We start from the raw sequence: 19191 nt of genomic DNA on the forward strand, positions 1-19191 counted from the left end.
AATTCCTGAAATGATTTCTACAGCAGCCATCTCATGTTCACGTTACATTGCTCCCTTCCTCATGAAACTGTTTTTTTTTTTTTCCCCATCATGACTCAGTTTCAATTGTTCCTCAAATCCCTTCTCTTCCTTTAAGCCTTCCTGAATCACCCTCACCCACCACTGAGCTTTCTCATCTACATAATGGGGACTATAATGTCTACCTCCCAAGGGATTTGAGGATAGTTAGGATGTGAAAATCCCCAGCATTCAGTGGGCCACAGACTCTTTCAAGACTGACACAGGTTATGAGCTCTATCCTCATTAAATGCCTACACACAAAAATTTTTACCGTGGTTTTTTAGGGAGTTCATGAATACCTTAGGTCCCTATTTGGGAAAAATCAATTTAGTGGAACAGATGTTTTTTGAGCAGCTACTATGTGCTCAATTTTTAAAAAATCCACAATATATTTATTTGCTTGATCCTAGAATATATATAAAACACTTTTAGAATTGCTAATCCATATCTGTGTAATTAAAAAACTACTAATTACTGTAAAATATTTGTTTAGAGATCTTTTTATCTTTAGATTTATATTATAGTCAAGACAAATTACTTAGGTTATTTTTTTCCTTATTCTCTTCATTGTGGTTATGTTATTCACTTGTAATACAGTTAGGTTTATATGTTACTGTCTGCATTATATTTTGGGTTGTACCCACATCCTGCCTTTATTTATTTATTTATCTTTTTTTTTTTTTTTTTTTTTTTGAGACAGGGTCTTACCCTATCACTCAGGCTGGAGAGCAGTGGCGTGATCTCATCACAACCTCCACCTCTTGGGTTTGAGTGATTCTCAGGCCTCAGCCTCCTGAGTAGATGGGATTACAGGTGCCCAACACCACACCCAGCTAATATTTTTGTATTTTTAGTAGAGACAGGGTTTTGCCATGTTGGCTAGGCTGATCTTAAACTCCTGGCCTCAAGTGATCTGCCCACCTCAGCCTCCCAACGTGCCTGGATTACAGGTGTGAGCCACTGCGCCCGGCTTATTTATCTTTTGAGTACAGGAAACACTAATGTTGTTCTAAAAGTCAAAACTACACTAAGGTAAGAGAAACACCACTCCTTACCATTTCCCATTGCCCCATTCTTTTCACCTCTTTTCCATCCATTCCCTATAGGTAGCCAATTAAATATTAGTTCCTAGATTCATCCTTCCTGCATTTCTTTCTGCAGAAATGAGAAGATACACGGATATTCTTATATCTTCTTCTCTCTTACATAAAAGGTAATGAAATGCAAAAGAATATCCATATGTATAGTCCCTGACTTATAATAGTTTGACTTATGATTTCTTGACTTTATGATGGTACAAAAATGATATGCATTCAGGAGAAATACTTCCAATGTTGATCTTCTCTTGGGCTAGCAAAATGTAGTACGATATTCTCTTATAATGCTGGGCAGCAACAGAGAGCCACAGCTCCCAGTCAGCCACGTGATTACCAAGGTAAACCACCTGTACTCTACAGTATATAGTGTTGCCAGATGATTTTGCACAACTGTAGGCCAATGTAAGTGTTCTGAGTATATTTAAGGCAGGCTAGGCTAAGCTCTGATGTTCCCTAGGCTAGGTATATTGAGTACATTTTCAACTTTTTATGGGTTTATCTGTATGTAACCCCATCAGAGGCCGAGGAGCATCTGTGGTATTCTACACGATACAGACTCCTTCACATTTTGTTTTTTTCACTTAACAACATATCCTGGGAATCTCTCCATATCAGTTCATGTAAATCTTCCCCATTCTTGTATAGTACTCCACTGAATGAATGTCCCATAATTTTTTCAACCACTCCTCTATGTATGGGCATTTAGGTTCCTTCTAGTATTTTGCAATTACAAACAATGCTGTCACAAATAACCTTGTGCGCATGCATTTTTGTATTGCTGGAGATGTAACTTCACGGTAAATTCCTGGAATTCCTAGAATCTGCTGGATCGTAAGTGCATATGAAGTTTTGTTAGATACTGCCAAATTCCCTTCCAAAAGAGTTGTATCAGTTTGCATTCCCATCAGCAACATATAAATGTGCCTGTTTCCCCAGAGCCTCACCACAGTAATGTGCTAAATTTTTGTCTCCTCATGCACTGTGCCTGTAACGGGTAGAAACAGGTACATTCACGCCACAATATCTGGAACCTGTCCACTTTTCAGCAAATACCACGGCCAACACCCTGGTCTAGGCCACCATTATGTCTTCCTCAGGCTACTGCAGTTGCTTCCTGTCTCCTTCTTACAGTCTTATCTCCAGAGAGCAGCCAAGGATCCTTTAAAAAGATGACTCCCTGTTCAAAATTCTCCAGTGGCTTCCCATCTCCCTCAGAATAAAATCCAATCCTAGCACATTAAGCCCTAAGAGTCTGGCTTCCAGCTTCATCTCCTGCCGCTTTCTTTTTCACTCACTCTGCTCCAGTTACGCTGGCTTCCTGCACGTGGCAAGGTTCTCTGCACTTGTTCCCGCTCCCCAAGATACTCTTCCCCAGATATCCACAAGGCTTACTCCCTCACAACTCTGCCCTAATGTCACTTTAGCAGAAGTCTTTTCTCTGAACCAGCTTCAAATAGTGTCTCCTCTTCCTTCTCCATCCCCTCACCTTGCTTTACTTATCTTCATGACATTCACCAATACCTGACATATTGTATTTACTGGCTGATCAATTGGTCATTTGCTTATCCACCTGTCAGTGGAATGTAAGGTTCATGAAGGCAGGATCTTTTTGTTGGGATATAATAAGCAACCAATATGTATTTGTTGAATGAATGAAATGTATGCTGAATGAGCAGTGGCTCAGACTTTCTTTCTCCTATTGTCTCTTAGGCACAAATAATTCATCCTCCCCTGAACTCAGTTTGGACTTATCTTTGCAAACTGTTTGACTATTAATCATTACTATCTTGTGAAATTTCTTATACTCCTATTCTGAATTACCACAGCTTATCTCTTTTTACTTAACTTATCACTTGCTTACTTATTTCTCCCAACTGCAAAATAAAACCACTTAAAGACAGGAACAGTATATTATTCCTGTTTCTGCTTTCCTACATGGCAAAGCATGGTACCCAGCATTGATCAGGGACTTGATAAATTTGTTGACTGTTCAATACTGATATACAATGCTGTTACTTTAAATGAATAGGGACAAGATTTAAAAATTATAGCTGATTAGGATGAGATCAATTGTAACCATGCTATAATAATTACTATCCCAAAAATGAACCTGAGCAATGCCCCAGTTTACAGGGAGAGAAAAAGGCAAGGAGAGGGAGAGAGAATAGCTGCCTCTGAATTTAGACAAGCAATATTTTATCTACCTCCTTAGCTCCAGAAAGGTCACTCTGCCCCTTTTCCTATCACAGAAAGAACAGCATCTAAAAACAATTTCTGATGCCCAGTTCCTAGAAATTTTCATAGCACTAGTTCTGTCTTTTCTAAACACTCTAATCCTTGGGAAATCAATTCTCTGGCAATTATTTCCATCGCTAAATTCCGTCCAATGAGACCAGTGCTGGTGGGGAATGGTGTTTATAAGATTCAGCTTCATCCAAGTAGAAGAGAGTATGATTTCACCTAGGTTGAGAAGCAGCCTGCCTCTGCAGATTCTCAAAAGTTGGATACAGCTTTAAGACCAGCTACTAACTCAGCTCTTGGCCATGCTGTATCCAGCAAGACCAAACCAGAACAAAAACTGATTATTAGGAATCACTGCAACATTGGGAAAGGAGATGTTTTCAAACTAGTCTGGTACAGAAAGTGACAAAATGGTCAGGCTGTACAGTGGGAGATACCCACACTTGCAAAGACTGTGAGTAATGGTGAAACTACTGTTACCACATAATAGCAGCTGTATTTACATAACAGCTGCAATTTCAAACTTACTCTCAAGCTAAAAAAATGCTGTGTGATAAGTGGCTGAGGCATTTTGCGTCAAAATACATGGTGCCTTTCTTTCAATGTCCAGGTGTGGCTATTCTGAGGTCGCAAAAGTTATGTGGACAAATAAGAACTTATTCCTTTTCTGAGAATGTCAGGATGGGAAGTCAATCTCTATTCTTACTCTACAAAGAATTCCTGGAAGTTCTTCCCAATCTTTGCACAAATATGGACAAGGCTGTCATCCTGCTTACCGTGTCTGCTGATAAACCGGATACAGCTTTCCACCACCAGAGGAATTGCCTGGCTGGAGTCCTGAAAAGCCAAAGGGAAACACAACATTAGAATCTTCAAACAGGGATAGCCCAGGGTCAGAGAAAATGGGCCAAATCGTGCAGAACTGTCTTAGTGGATCAGTGGCCGGTCTACAAAGAAGCACCTGGCCTGTCCTCCAAGTTCCACAGCACAAAAATACAACCACCTACAGAGAATGCTACACAGATGCCTTAAAGTCAGCATGTCCTAAATAAAACTGATCATCTTTTATCCCAAACCAGTTTCTCACCACCTTCTCCACCACCTAATTAATCAATACATTCTGTCATGTCTGCCTTCTAAATATCTCTCAAATCCATTTGCTTCTCTCTATCTCAGCTGCCATCAACCTAGTTCAATCCACCAATACCTCAATTCCCATCCTTGCCACCTTCTGACCCGCATTTCTCTTCCTTCACATAGTGATTAGGTAATCTTTAAAAGTGCACATTTCATTATTTAAACTCTTTCAAAGACCTCTCATTACTCTCTTACACAGCCTTGCATGCCAGGAATCCTGCCTGTGCCTCCAGTTCCACTGCTTGTTCTTTCCCCTGGCTTCTGCTACAGTCATGCTGGCCACGTTTCTGTTCTGCAAAGTCCTCCTTTGCCTCGTGGCTTTGCCTGAGCTGCTCCTGCTGGGGGCATGTTCTCCTTAACCCTGTGACTCCAATGTGTGGATGTGAATATTTGTTGGCACTTGTCACCACTACAGCTCAAACTTCACAAGGGCAGATTCTATGTCAATTCCTGGCTGTCCAGGGCTGGCCATGATGCTCTCACATAAGAGGTGCTCAATTATTCTCAGTTGAAGGTAGCAGAACGAACCAATGGGAGCTTCAGAAAAATGGTTTGTTTGGTATAAAGGTAAGAAAGAAAAGAAAAACTACCTCTAAATAGTGGGGACTAACAGGTACTAAGCAAAGAAGCAGGCCTCCCAGATGTCAATCTTTGCTCTGTTGTTTTGCTTCACAATCTGGCTCACGTCACTGAACTTTTTTGGGCCTCAATTTGCCTTCTACAGACTGGGGAGGGGACTGGAGGCAAGGAGAGTAATATTTCCTATTAGCACATGAACATTAGTGCCTACCACTTATAGAGGAATTTAAAGAGGTGTGAGACCATGTACTAAGTCTTTTAGATGGACTGGTGCTGGTAACAATCCTATGGAGTATATATTATTATTATTATACTCATTAAAATGAAAAAGTGAGGCCAGGTGCGGTGGCTCACACCTGTAATCCCAGCACTTTGGGAGGCCGAGGCCAGTAGATCACTTGAGATCAGGAGTGTGAGACCAGCCTGGGCAACAGACTCTGTCTCTACTAAAAATAGCCTGGCGTGGTGTTGCACACCTGTGGTCCCAGCTACTTGGGAGGCTGAGGTGGGAGGACTGCTTGATCCCAGAAGACAGAGGTTGCAGTGAGCCAAGATCAAGCCACTGCACTCCAGCCTGGGTGATAGAGCGGGACCCTGTCTCAAAAAAGAAAAAGAAAAGAAAAATGAAGAAATGAAGGCTTAGTGAGGTTAAGTAGCTGCTATGGTCACATAGCTGGCAAGTGGCAAAACCAGGATTCAAACCCAGGCAATCTCCCTCGGAGACCTAACACTTTACCACTACCCATACTGCACCCTAGCAGTTCAGCAAACATTGCCAGGTGTACATACCAAGTATTACTCAAAACTAGTAGGGTTTTATTTTATATTTTAAACGATTTTGTTGTTTTTAGAGACAGGGGTTCCCTCTGTAGCCTAGGTTGGAGTGCAGTGGTGTGATCATAGCTCAATGTAACCTTGAGCAAATAGTCTCAAGTGATCTTCCCGCCTCAGCCTCCTGAGTAGGTGGAACTACAGGTACCCACACCACACCCAGCACATTTTTATTTTTTCAGAGGGTCTCGCTATGTTGCCCAGACTGGTCTCAAACTCCTAGCCTCAAGTAATCCTCCTGCCTTAGCCTCCCAAAGTGCTGGGATTATAGGTATGAACCATGGTACCTGGCCTAAACCAGTAGGGTTTTATAATGCAGCTGAATGTACAATAATTCAGCTGTGTGGAAGAAAGAGATCAGGGAGAGGGGCCTGAACTTAACTAGAAAGGGCTTTAGATGTTCAGGACAGAGACTGAACTGTCAAGTGGGATGGCTCTGTGTAGCTTCTGCCCGTTTGACAGGTTTGCGTGGATCTCTCCCTGGCTCTGAATTTGCTACTGTAGCCATAGGGTTTGGCCACTATTAGGCAAGCAGCTGGGTCTCACAAAGAAGTCAGGCTGAGAGAAGAGCTGACTTAGCCTCTAGCTCTCAAGCTTTCTGGGAACCAGAGATGATGCCAAAGGGAGTACTGTATATGCCAAGGTGGAGCTGGTGTCAGGACAGTCTCAGCGACCCAAATGCTCATTTTCATGACCCCTAAACCCATCTGTTTCCTCCAGCTTTCCAACTACAGCAGCCAGCGTCTGCCCTCTTGTCAGCATCACTGACTGGCCAGTTAGGCTAGCGTGATCTCAGGGGAAGAATCCTTGTCTTCTCTTCCTTATTCTAAGGAAGAAACTGGGTTCCACAATAAAAATGCCAAAAAAAGCTCAATTTGGGGGAAGTCTTTTTATGTTTACAGACTTCTGTTATTACATTTCTCATTTATACATAATAGCAGCAGAAGAATGAAACTAGAGCCCTATCTCTCACCATATAGAAAAACAAATCAAAATGGATTAAAGACTTAAATGTAAGACCTGAACTATGAAATGACTTAAAAAAACCACTGGGGCAATGCTTCAAGGATACTGGTCTGAGCAAAGATTTTTTGAGTAAGACCTCAAAAGCATAGGCAACAAAAGCAAAAATAGACAAATGGGATTATCTCAAGCTACAAAGCTTTTGCATAGCAAAGGAAATGATTAACAGAGTGAAGAGACAACCTAAAGAATGGGAGAAAATATTTGCAAACTATCCATCTGATAAGGGATTAATAACCAGAATATATAAGGAACTCAAACAACTCAACAGCAAAAAAACAATCTATCTGATTTAAAAATGGGCAAATGGTTTGAATAGGCATTCTCAAAAGAAGACATACACATGGCCAACAGGTATGTGAAAAAATGCTCAATGTCACTAATCATGAAAAATGCAAATTTTTAAATAATCTCGCTCCAATTAAAATGGCAATTATCAAAAAGCCAAAAAATAACAAATGCTGGCAAGGATGCAGAGAAAAGGGAATGCTTGTACACTGCTGGCAGGAATATAAATTAGTATAGCCACCACGGAAAACAGTATGGAAGCTCCTTGAGAAACTAAAAATAGATCTACCATATGATCCAGCAGGCCCATTGCTGGTTATATATCCAAAAGAAAAGAAATCAGTATATTGAAGTATCAGTATAACTGTACTCTCACATTTATTGTGGCATTATTCACAATAGCCAAGATATGGAAGCAGCATAAGTGTCCATCAATGGATGAATGGGTAAAATGTGGTATATACACACAATGAAATATTATTCAGTCATAAAAAAGAATAAAATTCTGTCACTTGCAGCAACATAGATGGAACTGGAGGACATTGTGTTAAGTAAAACAAGTCAGGCACAGAAAGATAAATACTGCATATTCTCACTTGTATGCATGAGCTAAAAAAGTTGATTGCATGAAGGCAGAGAGTAGAACGATGGTTTCCAGAGACTGGGAAGGGTAGCGGGGAGTGGGGGGTTAAGAGGTGAGGTTGGGCCAGGTGAGGTGGCTCATGCCTGTAATCCCAGCACTTTTGGAGACTGAGGTGGGCGGATCACCTGAGGTCAGGAGTTCAAGACCAGCCTGGCCAACATGGTAAAACCTTGTCTCTACTAAAAATACAAAAATTAGCTGGGCACGGCAGCAGGTGCCTGTAATCCCAGCTACTTGGGAGGCTGAGGCAGGAGAATTGCTTAAACCCAGGAGGTGGAGGTTGCAGTGAGCCAAGATTGTGCCATTGTACCCTAGCCTGGGCAACAAGAGTGAAACTCCATCACAAAAAAAAAGAAAAAAGAAAAAAGCAACAAGAGCGAAACTCCATCACAAAAAAAAAGAAAAAAGAAAAAAGAAGTCAGGTTGGGCAGGGCACAGTGGTTCACGCCTGTAATCCCAGCACTTTGGGAGGCTGAGGCAGGCGGTTCACCTGAGGTCAGGAGTTCGAGACCAACATGGAGAAACCCTGTCTCTACTAAAAATACAAAAATTAGCCAGGTGTTGTGGTGCATGCCTGTAATCCCAGCTACTTGGGATTTTCAAGGCTCGAGAATCGCTTGAATCGGGGAGGCAGAGGTTGCAGTGAGCTGAGATCGCACCACTACAGTCCAGCCTGGGCAACAGAATGAGATCCTGTCTCAAAAAAAAAAAAAAAAAAAAAGTAAGGTTAATGGGTATAAAAATAGTTAGAATAAATAAGTTCTAATGTTTGATAGCACAGTAGGATGATAATAGGTAACAATATTTTATTGGATATTTCAAAATAGACAGAAGATTTGGAATGTTCCCAACACACACACACCAAAAAATGGTAAATATGTGAGGTGACAGATACCCTAATTACCCTGATTTGGTTATCATAAATTGTATGCATGTATCAAAATATTACATGTACCCCATAATTAGGTACAATTATGTATTAATAAAAATTATTTAAAAATACTAGCAGCAGAGATAATGAAGATAGTGATATGAGTGTTTGCATAGTTTTGTTGGTCCTACGTTTATTATGACCTCGAGGGAGAAAAGCTGGAAAGCTTACAGGCTACTGGCTTCAACAAATTGTGTGAGTACAAAATTTGGCTGGCATATGCAGGAAATGGAGTATCAGTGGTAAAGGTAAGTACGAAGGGTTGGCAGGAAACAGGGCAAGAAAAATATTAACCTGCATGTCTGTGGTTACCAGCAGCACTCACATGCAGTCCCCAGTGGATAATCTGTGGCAGACAAGGGTGGGCTACAGATGACCTGTCCTACTGCACAAGCATCTTCTAGTCCCCACTGCTCCAGTGGAATCTAAGAGTCCAGTAGGAGCACAAAATGGACAAAGTCACAAAGGCTTTGAACACTCCTGCCATCCTCCTCTCTCCTTGTAGTGTTTCTGAGCAATGAGTAATTTCCCTGGGACGTGCCTGTGCACTCCTGTGATGCCACGATGACCAGCACTTCACCATTGCCTTTGTATAGAGTTGACTGAGTTTATTTTATTTTATTTTATTTTGAGACAGAGTCTCACTCTTGTCACCCAGGTTGGAGTGCAACGGCACGATCTCGGCTCACTGCAACCTCCGCTTCCCAGGTTCAAGTGATTCTCCTGCCTCAGCCTCACGAGTAGCTGGGATTACAGGTGCCCACCACCACGGCTGGCTAATTTTTGTATTTTTAGTAGAGACGGGGTTTTACCATATTGGCCAGGCCAGTCTCGAACTCCTGACCTCAGGTGATCCGCCCATCTCAGCCTCCCAGAATGCTGGGATTATAGGTGTGAGCCCTGACTGAGCAGTTTCTATGTTTTTATGCACTATTTGTCTCCTCCTTTCTCCTTCTCTTCTTCCCTCCTCCGATGTTAGAAACCTTTGTCAGTTTAATTCCCTTATACACTTTTTTTTTTTTGGTCATGAAATCTTAGGGTTAGAAGGGGCCTTTAAGGAATCAGGCCAAATTCTCATCTAATCAGATTAAGGGAACTTTAAACCAAAAGCAGAGGGAGAAAAGTAGGGCCTAAGTTGGAAAACATAGTGAAGCAGTGGTCCAGTGATTTGCAGGAGAAAACAATCAGAAAGGGATGGGTGCAGTGCCTCATGCCTGTAATCCCAGCACTTTGGGAGGCCGAGGCAGGTGGATCACTTGAGCTCAGGAATTTGAGACCAGTCTGGGCAACATGGTGAAACCCGGTCTCTACAAAAAAAAGAAATACATAAATTAGCCAGGTGTGGTGGTGTGCACCTGTAGTCCCAGCTACTCAGGAGGCTGTGGTGGGTGCACTGCTTGAGCCCAGGAGGTGGAGGTTGCAGGGAGACAAGATCGTGCCACTGCACTCCAGCCTGGGTGACAAAGCCAGATCCTGTCTTGAAAAAAAAAAAAATCAGAAAGATGGCCAGAAAATCTGTGAATATGCATTATCTGGCATAATTTCACATGAGTAAGAGGGTTAGAGTTTTTGTTAGGTACTTATTTGTACTACATTTGTTAATTTTCATTTTTACCAAGGGAGAAAATACAAATCTTTACAACAGATTATATGTGAGTAATGAGGGAAAAAAGCATCAAAGATAAGATTTGGGGCCTCAGAGACTGTGAAGAATGGAGTCCCCCTGAACACAAACAGAGAAGTGAGGGGAGGGGCTACGCAAATCACAATGTGATGGGGGAGGGTAAGACTGATGCTGAAAGTAGAAGGTGCTATCACAACTTTCAAGCATAAATGTCTAGTCGATCACTGAGGAGTTACACTCAAAGACTCAAAAGGACAGCATTATAGAACAAAAATATGCTTAGGGAAGAAGAGAAAGATTCATCTAAGGGAACAAGAGTGACAAGGGAAAGAATATAGAGAGACATCATGAGAGGACAGAGCCCTGGAGAAATGCCTCAATTTAGAGGAATGGAGAAAGGCCAACAAAGAAGATAAGAAGTCATGGCCAGGAGAGAAATAATGCTGAGCTTACAGGGAGCAGGGAAGGCCTGGAAGCAGCAGTGGGACTGTCTCCTTTTTAAAAAAGGTCTGGGATGGTTTAAACCTAGTATTTGACAGGGTCAAAAACAACTGGAACACATTAGGGACCCTCAAAAACAAAAACTACTAGCTTCTTCCTCTTGTTTGCCTGATTTGCCATAAACAAATAATTACTTCCTTGTTACTTATACAAGATTACTCACCTTCCAAGTAACTTACTATCTATTTTACCTTTCTGACCATCTTAGGAAAACTTTTAGATGATCCACTAGTAGATTTGAACTGCTAGAAACTGGGGCAGCCAAATGAAAACAAGATCTTTATTTGATTGGGGATTTTGGTATATCCTGTAACTCCTATGCAAATCTAGCACCAGGCAAACACACTTTGCCTGCAACTACTTAGGTGCAGCAGGATGCAAACCAGAGGGGTGCTGTTCCCCTCCAACGGTGAGCCCAACCAAGGGCACAGATCACCTGTCAAACTGATGTGTCTGGCACTCCTGTAGCCACAGTGGAGGTTGCAAATCCCTTGCAAACATGCTCCAGCTATAAGCAAGATGCCTGGTTTCAACCCAGGAACAGAAAAGAACAAACTTCAAGTTCATTCCTTTTCTTAAAGAGAAAATGGCTTGCTCTCTCTGCAAGATATGCACTATTAATTTTAAATGCACTGAATTATCCCTAGGAGTCACTCCATTCCTCTCTAGTTTTAAATGAAATTATGGAAGAAAGAGGAGGAAGAAAGAAATAGAGGAAAAAAAGAGAGAGTTGCAATTAAATTTTTATAATTAAAAAAATCTGTAATTGCATCTGATGGCATTCTCATTAAGATGAGATCCCAAGTAGAGAAGGGAAAAACAGTGACAGCAAAGCTAAGACAAGCGAGGCCTGTATCATCCAAGTTCCCCAGCTTAATGGTCCACCCCGTCAGAGCAGTCAGATGAGCTGAAGAAATGCCGGGCCTGCCAACACCATAGAAACCACGCGCCCTCTTTATTCGATTATCTCCCTGTGGCTAGAGCCACTGAGAATTACCCAAAATGATTTTTTAAAGCCTGGATTAGCTTTCCCCTGAGCAGACACAAAGATATTTCTGAGCTCTCTCCACCCGCCCTCCCTGCTGTCTACTGCATAGCTGGTATGAGCTTAGGGGACATAAAATCATTTCAGTATTTGCCATAAAGTATAATTAGGAGTCAATTTTGCTACTGCGAAAAATATTTCAATTAATTTTTTTTAAACAAGCACAAGTGCTGTTTAGATTATCCATTGATGTGGATTATCCATGCCACTGCTCTCTAAGATCCCTCCTAATATGGGTAATGAGAGTTGGCTGCCCAGTGGCAGATTTTAATACAACACTGAAGATCATGCACCAAATTGCAGAGTCGAATGGCTCTTGCCTATCATTCCCAGACCAGACTTAATCTTTGCATTGTTAGCATGTCTTAGGAATCCATCTAGAATGACTACGCCACCAGAAACAATCAAACAAAATCTGCCAACTTAAAGCGAGATTGTCTGGTCTAGCTAATTAGGTGCTGTGAGTTACTGATATGCTAGCACATACGCAGGAAGTGTCAAGCCTCTTTTGTGGTCTTGGAAAAGGATGCCATGGGCAGTTCTGGAACAATCTGCACCAATCAAACCAAACCCCTAGTATCCAAGACGATAAATGACTAGAAAAGGAGAGGAACAAGTCAAAAAGACTATGGGCACTCCAACTAGTTAAATCAATGATATTGCCACAATATTAAACATACTATGACTAAATGATACATTCCAAATGCAGGCATGAAGTCAGAGGTGTCAGTCCTGCACACAGTGGGGTTCAATAAATGCCTGTGGGATGGACTGTATTTTCAGGCCAGACCAGCCTGGCCCTGGTTGGGCCTTACCTGTTTCCTCACAGTTGAGCTGCGCCTGTGACCAATCCCGCCAAATCAGAGTGGACCAATCCAGCAACAAGGAAGAAAAAGAGAAAATTGGGACGAATGAGATAAACAACCAGTCTTAAACCCAGAAGTAAAGTTTTTAATAATTAAAAACAATCTGTGTGGTGGCTAATGAAACATGTGGCATTACTCAGTTCAGTCCCAGAAATGGCTAAGAAACTTGATAAATAACTTCCACAATAAAGCCTACTAAAGCTCTTTTTTCCACAAAAGCACAGACGTTCCCTGGCTTTTAATATCTAGCACTACTCAAAATTGGAATAGGAGAGAACTGGTTCAATTTGTAGTAAAATATATTTGGGTTAGACAATAAGAAGATTTTTTTGTCTGCTAGGAGACACTAGGAAACACCAAAGGATGCTACAATTTTTGTGTTGTTTTGTTTCTCTAGGAAATCTTTAAAGATTGCTGTCTTTACAGGGAACAATTTTTCTGGATTTAGACTGCAGAACATCTAGTTTGGGAAGAACTTTGAGGATCCTCTCAGTCAATGTTTTCCAATCTGTGTTTAGCCTCAGAAGCCTTTTCTCAAAGGGAATCTGACTCAGAGGCACAACACCCAAACCAAGGAGGCAGGGCTGTCCTGTTCTGAGTGAAGGATGGGACCAGAGCCTGGTTGCTGGTCACTGCTCTGTTCCTGCCACCAGGCCACTAGAGCTCCTTGAATCTAGTGGAGTGCTCTGGTCTTACAGAAGAGGAAACCAGAATACAGAGAGGGGAAAAGCATGGCCCAAGGTCTCAGAGCAAAATAACTCAGCACCAGGAAATTCAATTCAGCTCTTTTCAGTCCTACAGAGCTTTCCACAGACTCAGGAGCTCAGGTGAACTTAAAGACTCTTAACACCAAAAAGATGTGTTCCAGAGAATCCCATTATCCTGGTTCCCTCCAGTCATCAAGACCGGTTTACTAATGGGATCTTTATTGTAATTCACAATGACAAAACAATGAAAGTCAAATGAAGCTATCTCTAAATAATGAGCCTATAATTGTAAATGGCCTCATGATTATTATGTGTTTTGGCAGATATAAGTGGTTGATATAATGGGTTAACCCAGGGTCTCTAAGGAGTCTAACCCATTAAAGCCCCTTCTCTAGTTAAATAAGCACGTTTCTAGGCATCTGAGAACTGTTGGATGAACGAATACCTTGCTCTCCAACAGCTCACAAATTTTCTCATAGCAGCACTGTGACTGAGGGAAAATATTTGGCTGGGGTGGAGGAGGAAGGGGAAGGTGGGGAAAGATTGGGAGGGGTACATACTTGTACATCAGGCAAATATTTCTACCAATGCTCTTTAGCAAGCCAATGCAATGTAATATTTCATTATCCAGCAACAGTCACTACTAATTAGGGGCTGCCTTCTTTTCTGGGCATAAAAAAAAAATCAAATGCCATCTCCTGATCTTTCTCTGGGTCAAAGACTCCCCAGAGCCCCTATGTTGAAGTCTGGCAGCTAAGGTTAGGTTACCAGAATCCTCTACAGTTGAATGTTTATGTTCCTTGCAATTCAGTGGCGTCTGGGGGTCTTTGGTACAATTTCAGCAAATGACAACCCCTTTCACTCAGTTCTGCTTAGCTCCTTCTTGAAGTCCCTGAAAACCCCATTTCTATCTGAGATCAGATGGGGTCAGCAAGGCAAAGAGAGGTAAACAAATCCCGCCCCAGGCCATTGCTCTGCAAAGTCATTCAATGCCTTTACAACTCAACTCCTTGGCTCTCTCCCAGACTAAGATTGCTCTACCCCCCAGGCCTCTATCCCTTCCCAGGCCTCTCCCAGGCCACACTCACCTGGCTAGACTGCAATCTGTCCGCTGACCTGTTGGAAAGACAAAGGCAAAAAGCATTATGTTAAAGGAGAAGGGAGGGAGGGAGACCCACTCCTAGTAACTACCATGCCTATCTCCCCTAGAAGCCACAGTACAACAGTGTGTAGCAAAAGAGGAGAGAGAGAGAGAGACAGAGACAGACAGAGAGAGAGAGAGAGAGAGAGAGAGAGAGAGAGAGAGAGAGAGACAGAGAGACAGAGAGAGAGAAAGAAGAGAAAGCACCAAGACCCTCTTTATGGGCAAGAACTGTTTCTGATGCTGATTCCCAGTCCAGGTCGGTCTCCCTAAACCTTAGAGCCAACTCTGCTTCCCAATGGGAACATAGGGATGGATGTAGTGGAACAATAGCAACACAGATCATACTTAATAGAATAAATTATTAGAAGCCCTCCCAGGGATGAAATTCAGCTTCTCTTATGTTGGATGTGTGTGTGGTGGGGTGGAAGGCCAAGTTTACTTGCTCCTGAGTGTACATACACACACACACACACACACACACACACACACACAGAGTTGGAGGCTGGGAGAACAAGAGGAGCTGTTTGTGGGACAGAATAGAGAAGATATGGATATTCTAGCTTGAGATTCATAGTAAATTCTCCTGTGAGGTTTGACTGAGGTGGCAAGGGAGATGGGAGATACAATGTTGATACTACTAGTAAATCATGGTTCTCAATGCAATAGTGGGCCTTAGGAGTCCAATGGGTCATTGCTAGCTTTTAAAAAAATGAAACTGAAAATCTTCAAGTTCATGAGAAGTATTCTCATGTTTTAAAAAAATATACATGCATGTCTACACGGGAAATGATGTGATACATATTGCTTTCTTTGGGTCCATAGTTAATGAAGCTTGATCTGTTTTAGACCTGCATTATTTAAACCAGGGGCAAACCCTAGCAGGTGCTGAGCCGGGGAAGTAAAAATCAGCTCCCACACTCCTCCCCATCCAAGCTCTTGCAAAGGCGACTCCAAGGGCTGGGGGAGGGAGGGCAGGGCCTTTCCTTGCCGTTAAAGGTTGGTAATTGTTGCTTATAGTTCAGCTCATCTTAAGCAATGCCATCCCCCACCCCTAACTGTCTCTCGTTACCAAAGGCTCAGCTCTTATGTGCAAAAATATTATTCTGAGCCATTATTTTCAACATCTGTTCCATTTCCATTCTGGAATATTCATACACATCAATTATTCCTCTATGGCAAGAACAAGGGACTCCTGCATTCTGGTGACAAATACATTCAGAAGGCAGGGACGTGATGACTTGCACGCATAAAGATTTATAGTTTTGTTTTTTTCTTTATTGCTAGAACTTGTCATCTTTAGATTAAGGCAATTTGCAGCACTAATGAATGGTCAGCCTTCGTTCCTCCATAGTAGCACATTTAGTGCATAAATGTGTGAGTAAACCCATTCACTCACACACACAAGTATGAGCGCATATGCATTTGTATGACCCCAAGGCCCTGCTCTCTGTCTTACTTATGGACTATGCTTAGACTGTCTTGATTCTCCGTGGAGCAATCTGATAACCCTAGAGTAAAGATTTTCTATAAGCAAAGTTTGGTCCTCAGTGCCCGAACTTGTTTCGTCTGAGTCCTTTTGGTGGTGAGGAAGAGAGAACAGAAATTATCTAACAGGTTTTCTTCACATAAAAGAAAATGCCTTAAAAGTCGTAAGATTGGGCTGGGCACAGTGGCTTACACCTGTAATCCCAGCACTTTGGGAGGCTGAGGCAGGCAGATCACCTGATGTGAGGAGTTTGAGACCAGCCTGGCCAACATGGTGAAACCCCGTCTCTACTAAGAATACAAAAAAATTAGCCAGGCGTGGTGGTGGGCACCTGTAATCCCAGCTATTCGGGAGGCTGAGGCAGGAGAATTGCTTGAACCTGGGAGGCGGAGTTTGCAGTGAGCCGAGATCACACCATTGCACTCCTCTAGCCTGGGCGACAGAGCAAGACTCCATCTCAAAAAAAAAAAAAAAAAAAAAAAAAAAAAAAAAAAAAAAAAGGTCGTAAGATCAGCCATGCATGGTGGCTCATGCCTGTAGTCCCAGCACTTTGGGAGGCTGAAGTAGGTGGATCACCTGAGGTCAGGAGTTTGAGACCAGCCCGGCCAAAATGGCAAAATTCCGTCTCTACTAAAAATACAAAACTTACCCAGGCGTGGTGGCACATGCCTATAATCCCAGCTACTCAGGAGGCTGAGGTGGGAGAATCGCTTTAATCCAGGAGGTGGAGTTGGCAGTGAGCCGAGATGGTGCCACTCCACTCCAGCCTGGGTGACACAGCGAGACTCCATCTCAAAAAAAAAAAAAAAAAAAAAAATCATTAGATAAAAGATTAGAGAAAAAAAACTAATCATCTGGGAAATCATCCAAGGCAGGAAAAGGACAGGGCAAAAAAGGTGGGTAGGAGGCTCTGGTATAATAAGAAGTGAGGCTCCAATTCCTGGGGCCAATGAGCCAAGGAGTACTGCACACTTTCCTAAACTTTGCAGTTTGTCTGAAGAGTGCTCAATAATTTATTTTAAAATGTCAGATCTCTGTGTAAGTACAGGCTTGCCTGTAACTGAAGTTAGCCATATTCCCTGCAGCTTCTCCCTTCCTCTCCCCCCTATCTTTAAGTGAGGAGATTAGTGGGACAGGGAGGAGGGGTGGGGCATTTAGAGGCATCCCCAACTTGGGACTCCCATTAATCATAGGATGCTGAGAGCTAGGCAGGAAATCTGGGCAGGGTGCCAAAAAACCCTGGGGAAGCTTCTCTTTCAACCTCCACCTTCTGTTTGACAGTTGAGGAGAGAAAGTCCAGAGTGCCAGTCCAGTTCTCTGCCTTGCTACTTTCCAGGGTCTGGTTAAAATCATTCTATGAGACAAGACAGTCCATTCAGCACCATGGCCTCAGTATAGCCACAGGAGAGAGGGCTGCCACTTAAACAGCATTAAGAGCTTTCAAAGCAGAAAGAAACTGACGCTCTTTCTGGAAGCTATAGAAAGCGGCAGCCTGTCCATCTCCTGCATTTGAGAATTCTCTCCTCTCAGAGCAGCTGCGTATCTCATCTCATGGCTCCCTACCTTCTTGCTCCAGTCTCAGTGCTGCCACAGAGGAGCTAGAAGTTTTAACAAAGTGTCTGGAGAATAAATAACCCCTCAGCCTCTCTACCCTGAAGTGGCAGAGGAGGCAAGGGTGGGGGGACTGGGTGGAGAGCAGGCACGCTCCATTTAAACAAATAGATGATACACGTTAGTGCTTCATTAAGCATTGGCCTTTTCCCATTACTCAAGCAGTCATTTGGGGCGTGTGCTTCCACATCAAACAAGCCAGGAAAAGAAAGGCATTCATATAACAAGACCGGGTCCACTTGGCTGAGGATGGAGGCATGTGCTCAGCAAGAAAGCTCCAGCTGGCCTCACTGTCAAGCCTCCAGCAGAGGGTTCCCACACTCACTTTCTCCCAGGGTTTTCTGCAGAAGGTCATGCTTGGCTTGTAACTTGGTGATGAGGTTCCTGCCCTCCAGGTACTCTTTCATTTTCTGTAAGAGAGGAGGAGGAAAAAGAGCAATCAGACTCCTGAAGAAGAAAAAAAAAAATCACAGATGCTCAGCTGAACAATTCCCCTTTACAGAGGTCATTTGGTGTCTGACCCAATTTCTACCAGTCCATTTTTTAATTTCTTTAAGGCACTGATCATATGGGCAGCTGTTGATTTTCATGGTGGATTAATATCCTTCTCCATGTTTTTTCTAGGAGTTCCATGATGGCCAGTATAAAGAAACTGTTTCCTAGAGCCCCTCTCCCGCAGTTTCACTGAGGAAGAGCAGGGAGGGTGGATGAACTCCTTGAGCCCTGGTCTTCTTGGTGTGAGGACACACACCTGCTATCTGTCACCTCTACTGACATCCTGCCCTGCCCTGGCCTCTTGGCAGGAGGGGGAGGGCACTCCATCACACTAGGAGCAGTGCCAGTGGCAGGCTCAGTCCCTGCCTCAGCTGTAAGCCTGGGATGTGGAGCATCTTTGAGCCATATCCTCAACAGCTTCCTTCTCTATTCTGCATGGAGTCTTTATGGAAAGCTTTGGATTTCTGAGCACTCAGTGGAAGGGGCTGCCATCCCCCACTTGCATACACACATCCAGGTCCAAACACAAATGTGATCCCACCTGCTCTCACAGTCAAAATATGACTGCTGTGCTGCACTTTCAGATTTGTTCTCTCTCAACCCTCGTCTGCCCAGTGAGAGATCGTACGTCCCCAGACAATTCACTGAATCTTCAAAACAACCCTAGGCAACTATCATCATCATCATCATCATCATCTCCATTTTACACATGAGAGCACTGAGGTTTCGAGAGTTTAATTAAGTTGCTCAAGGTCAAACAGTTAGTGAGTGGTAAAGTCAGTATCCAAATACAGGCAGTTTGACAATGCAGCGTGTGCTCTTAACCATTATGACAAAATGTCCCATCCATCATGGTACAGAGCAGGAGAAGGAGAGAAGCAG

General features: G+C 42.9%; 1 protein-coding gene across 7 annotated transcripts in view; it reads right to left on the reverse strand.

Annotated features, from left to right (window-relative positions):
• SRGAP2 (SLIT-ROBO Rho GTPase activating protein 2) overlaps positions 1-19191 on the reverse strand; it is a 250304-nt gene that overhangs the window by 30358 nt on the left and 200755 nt on the right. For all 7 annotated transcript variants that reach the window (XM_007988689.3, XM_007988687.3, XM_007988691.3 and 4 more), the window contains exons 11-14: positions 18140-18224; positions 14662-14689; positions 12816-12840; positions 4175-4235 (exon numbers count right to left, since the gene is read on the reverse strand). In XM_007988689.3, coding sequence (XP_007986880.1) covers positions 4175-4235; positions 12816-12840; positions 14662-14689; positions 18140-18224 — 199 coding nt within the window. The remainder of the gene's footprint in view (positions 1-4174; positions 4236-12815; positions 12841-14661; positions 14690-18139; positions 18225-19191) is intronic.

The sequence above is a fragment of the Chlorocebus sabaeus genome, chromosome 25 (genome assembly GCF_047675955.1).
Source record: "Chlorocebus sabaeus isolate Y175 chromosome 25, mChlSab1.0.hap1, whole genome shotgun sequence".
Classification (NCBI taxonomy): Eukaryota; Metazoa; Chordata; class Mammalia; order Primates; family Cercopithecidae; genus Chlorocebus; species Chlorocebus sabaeus.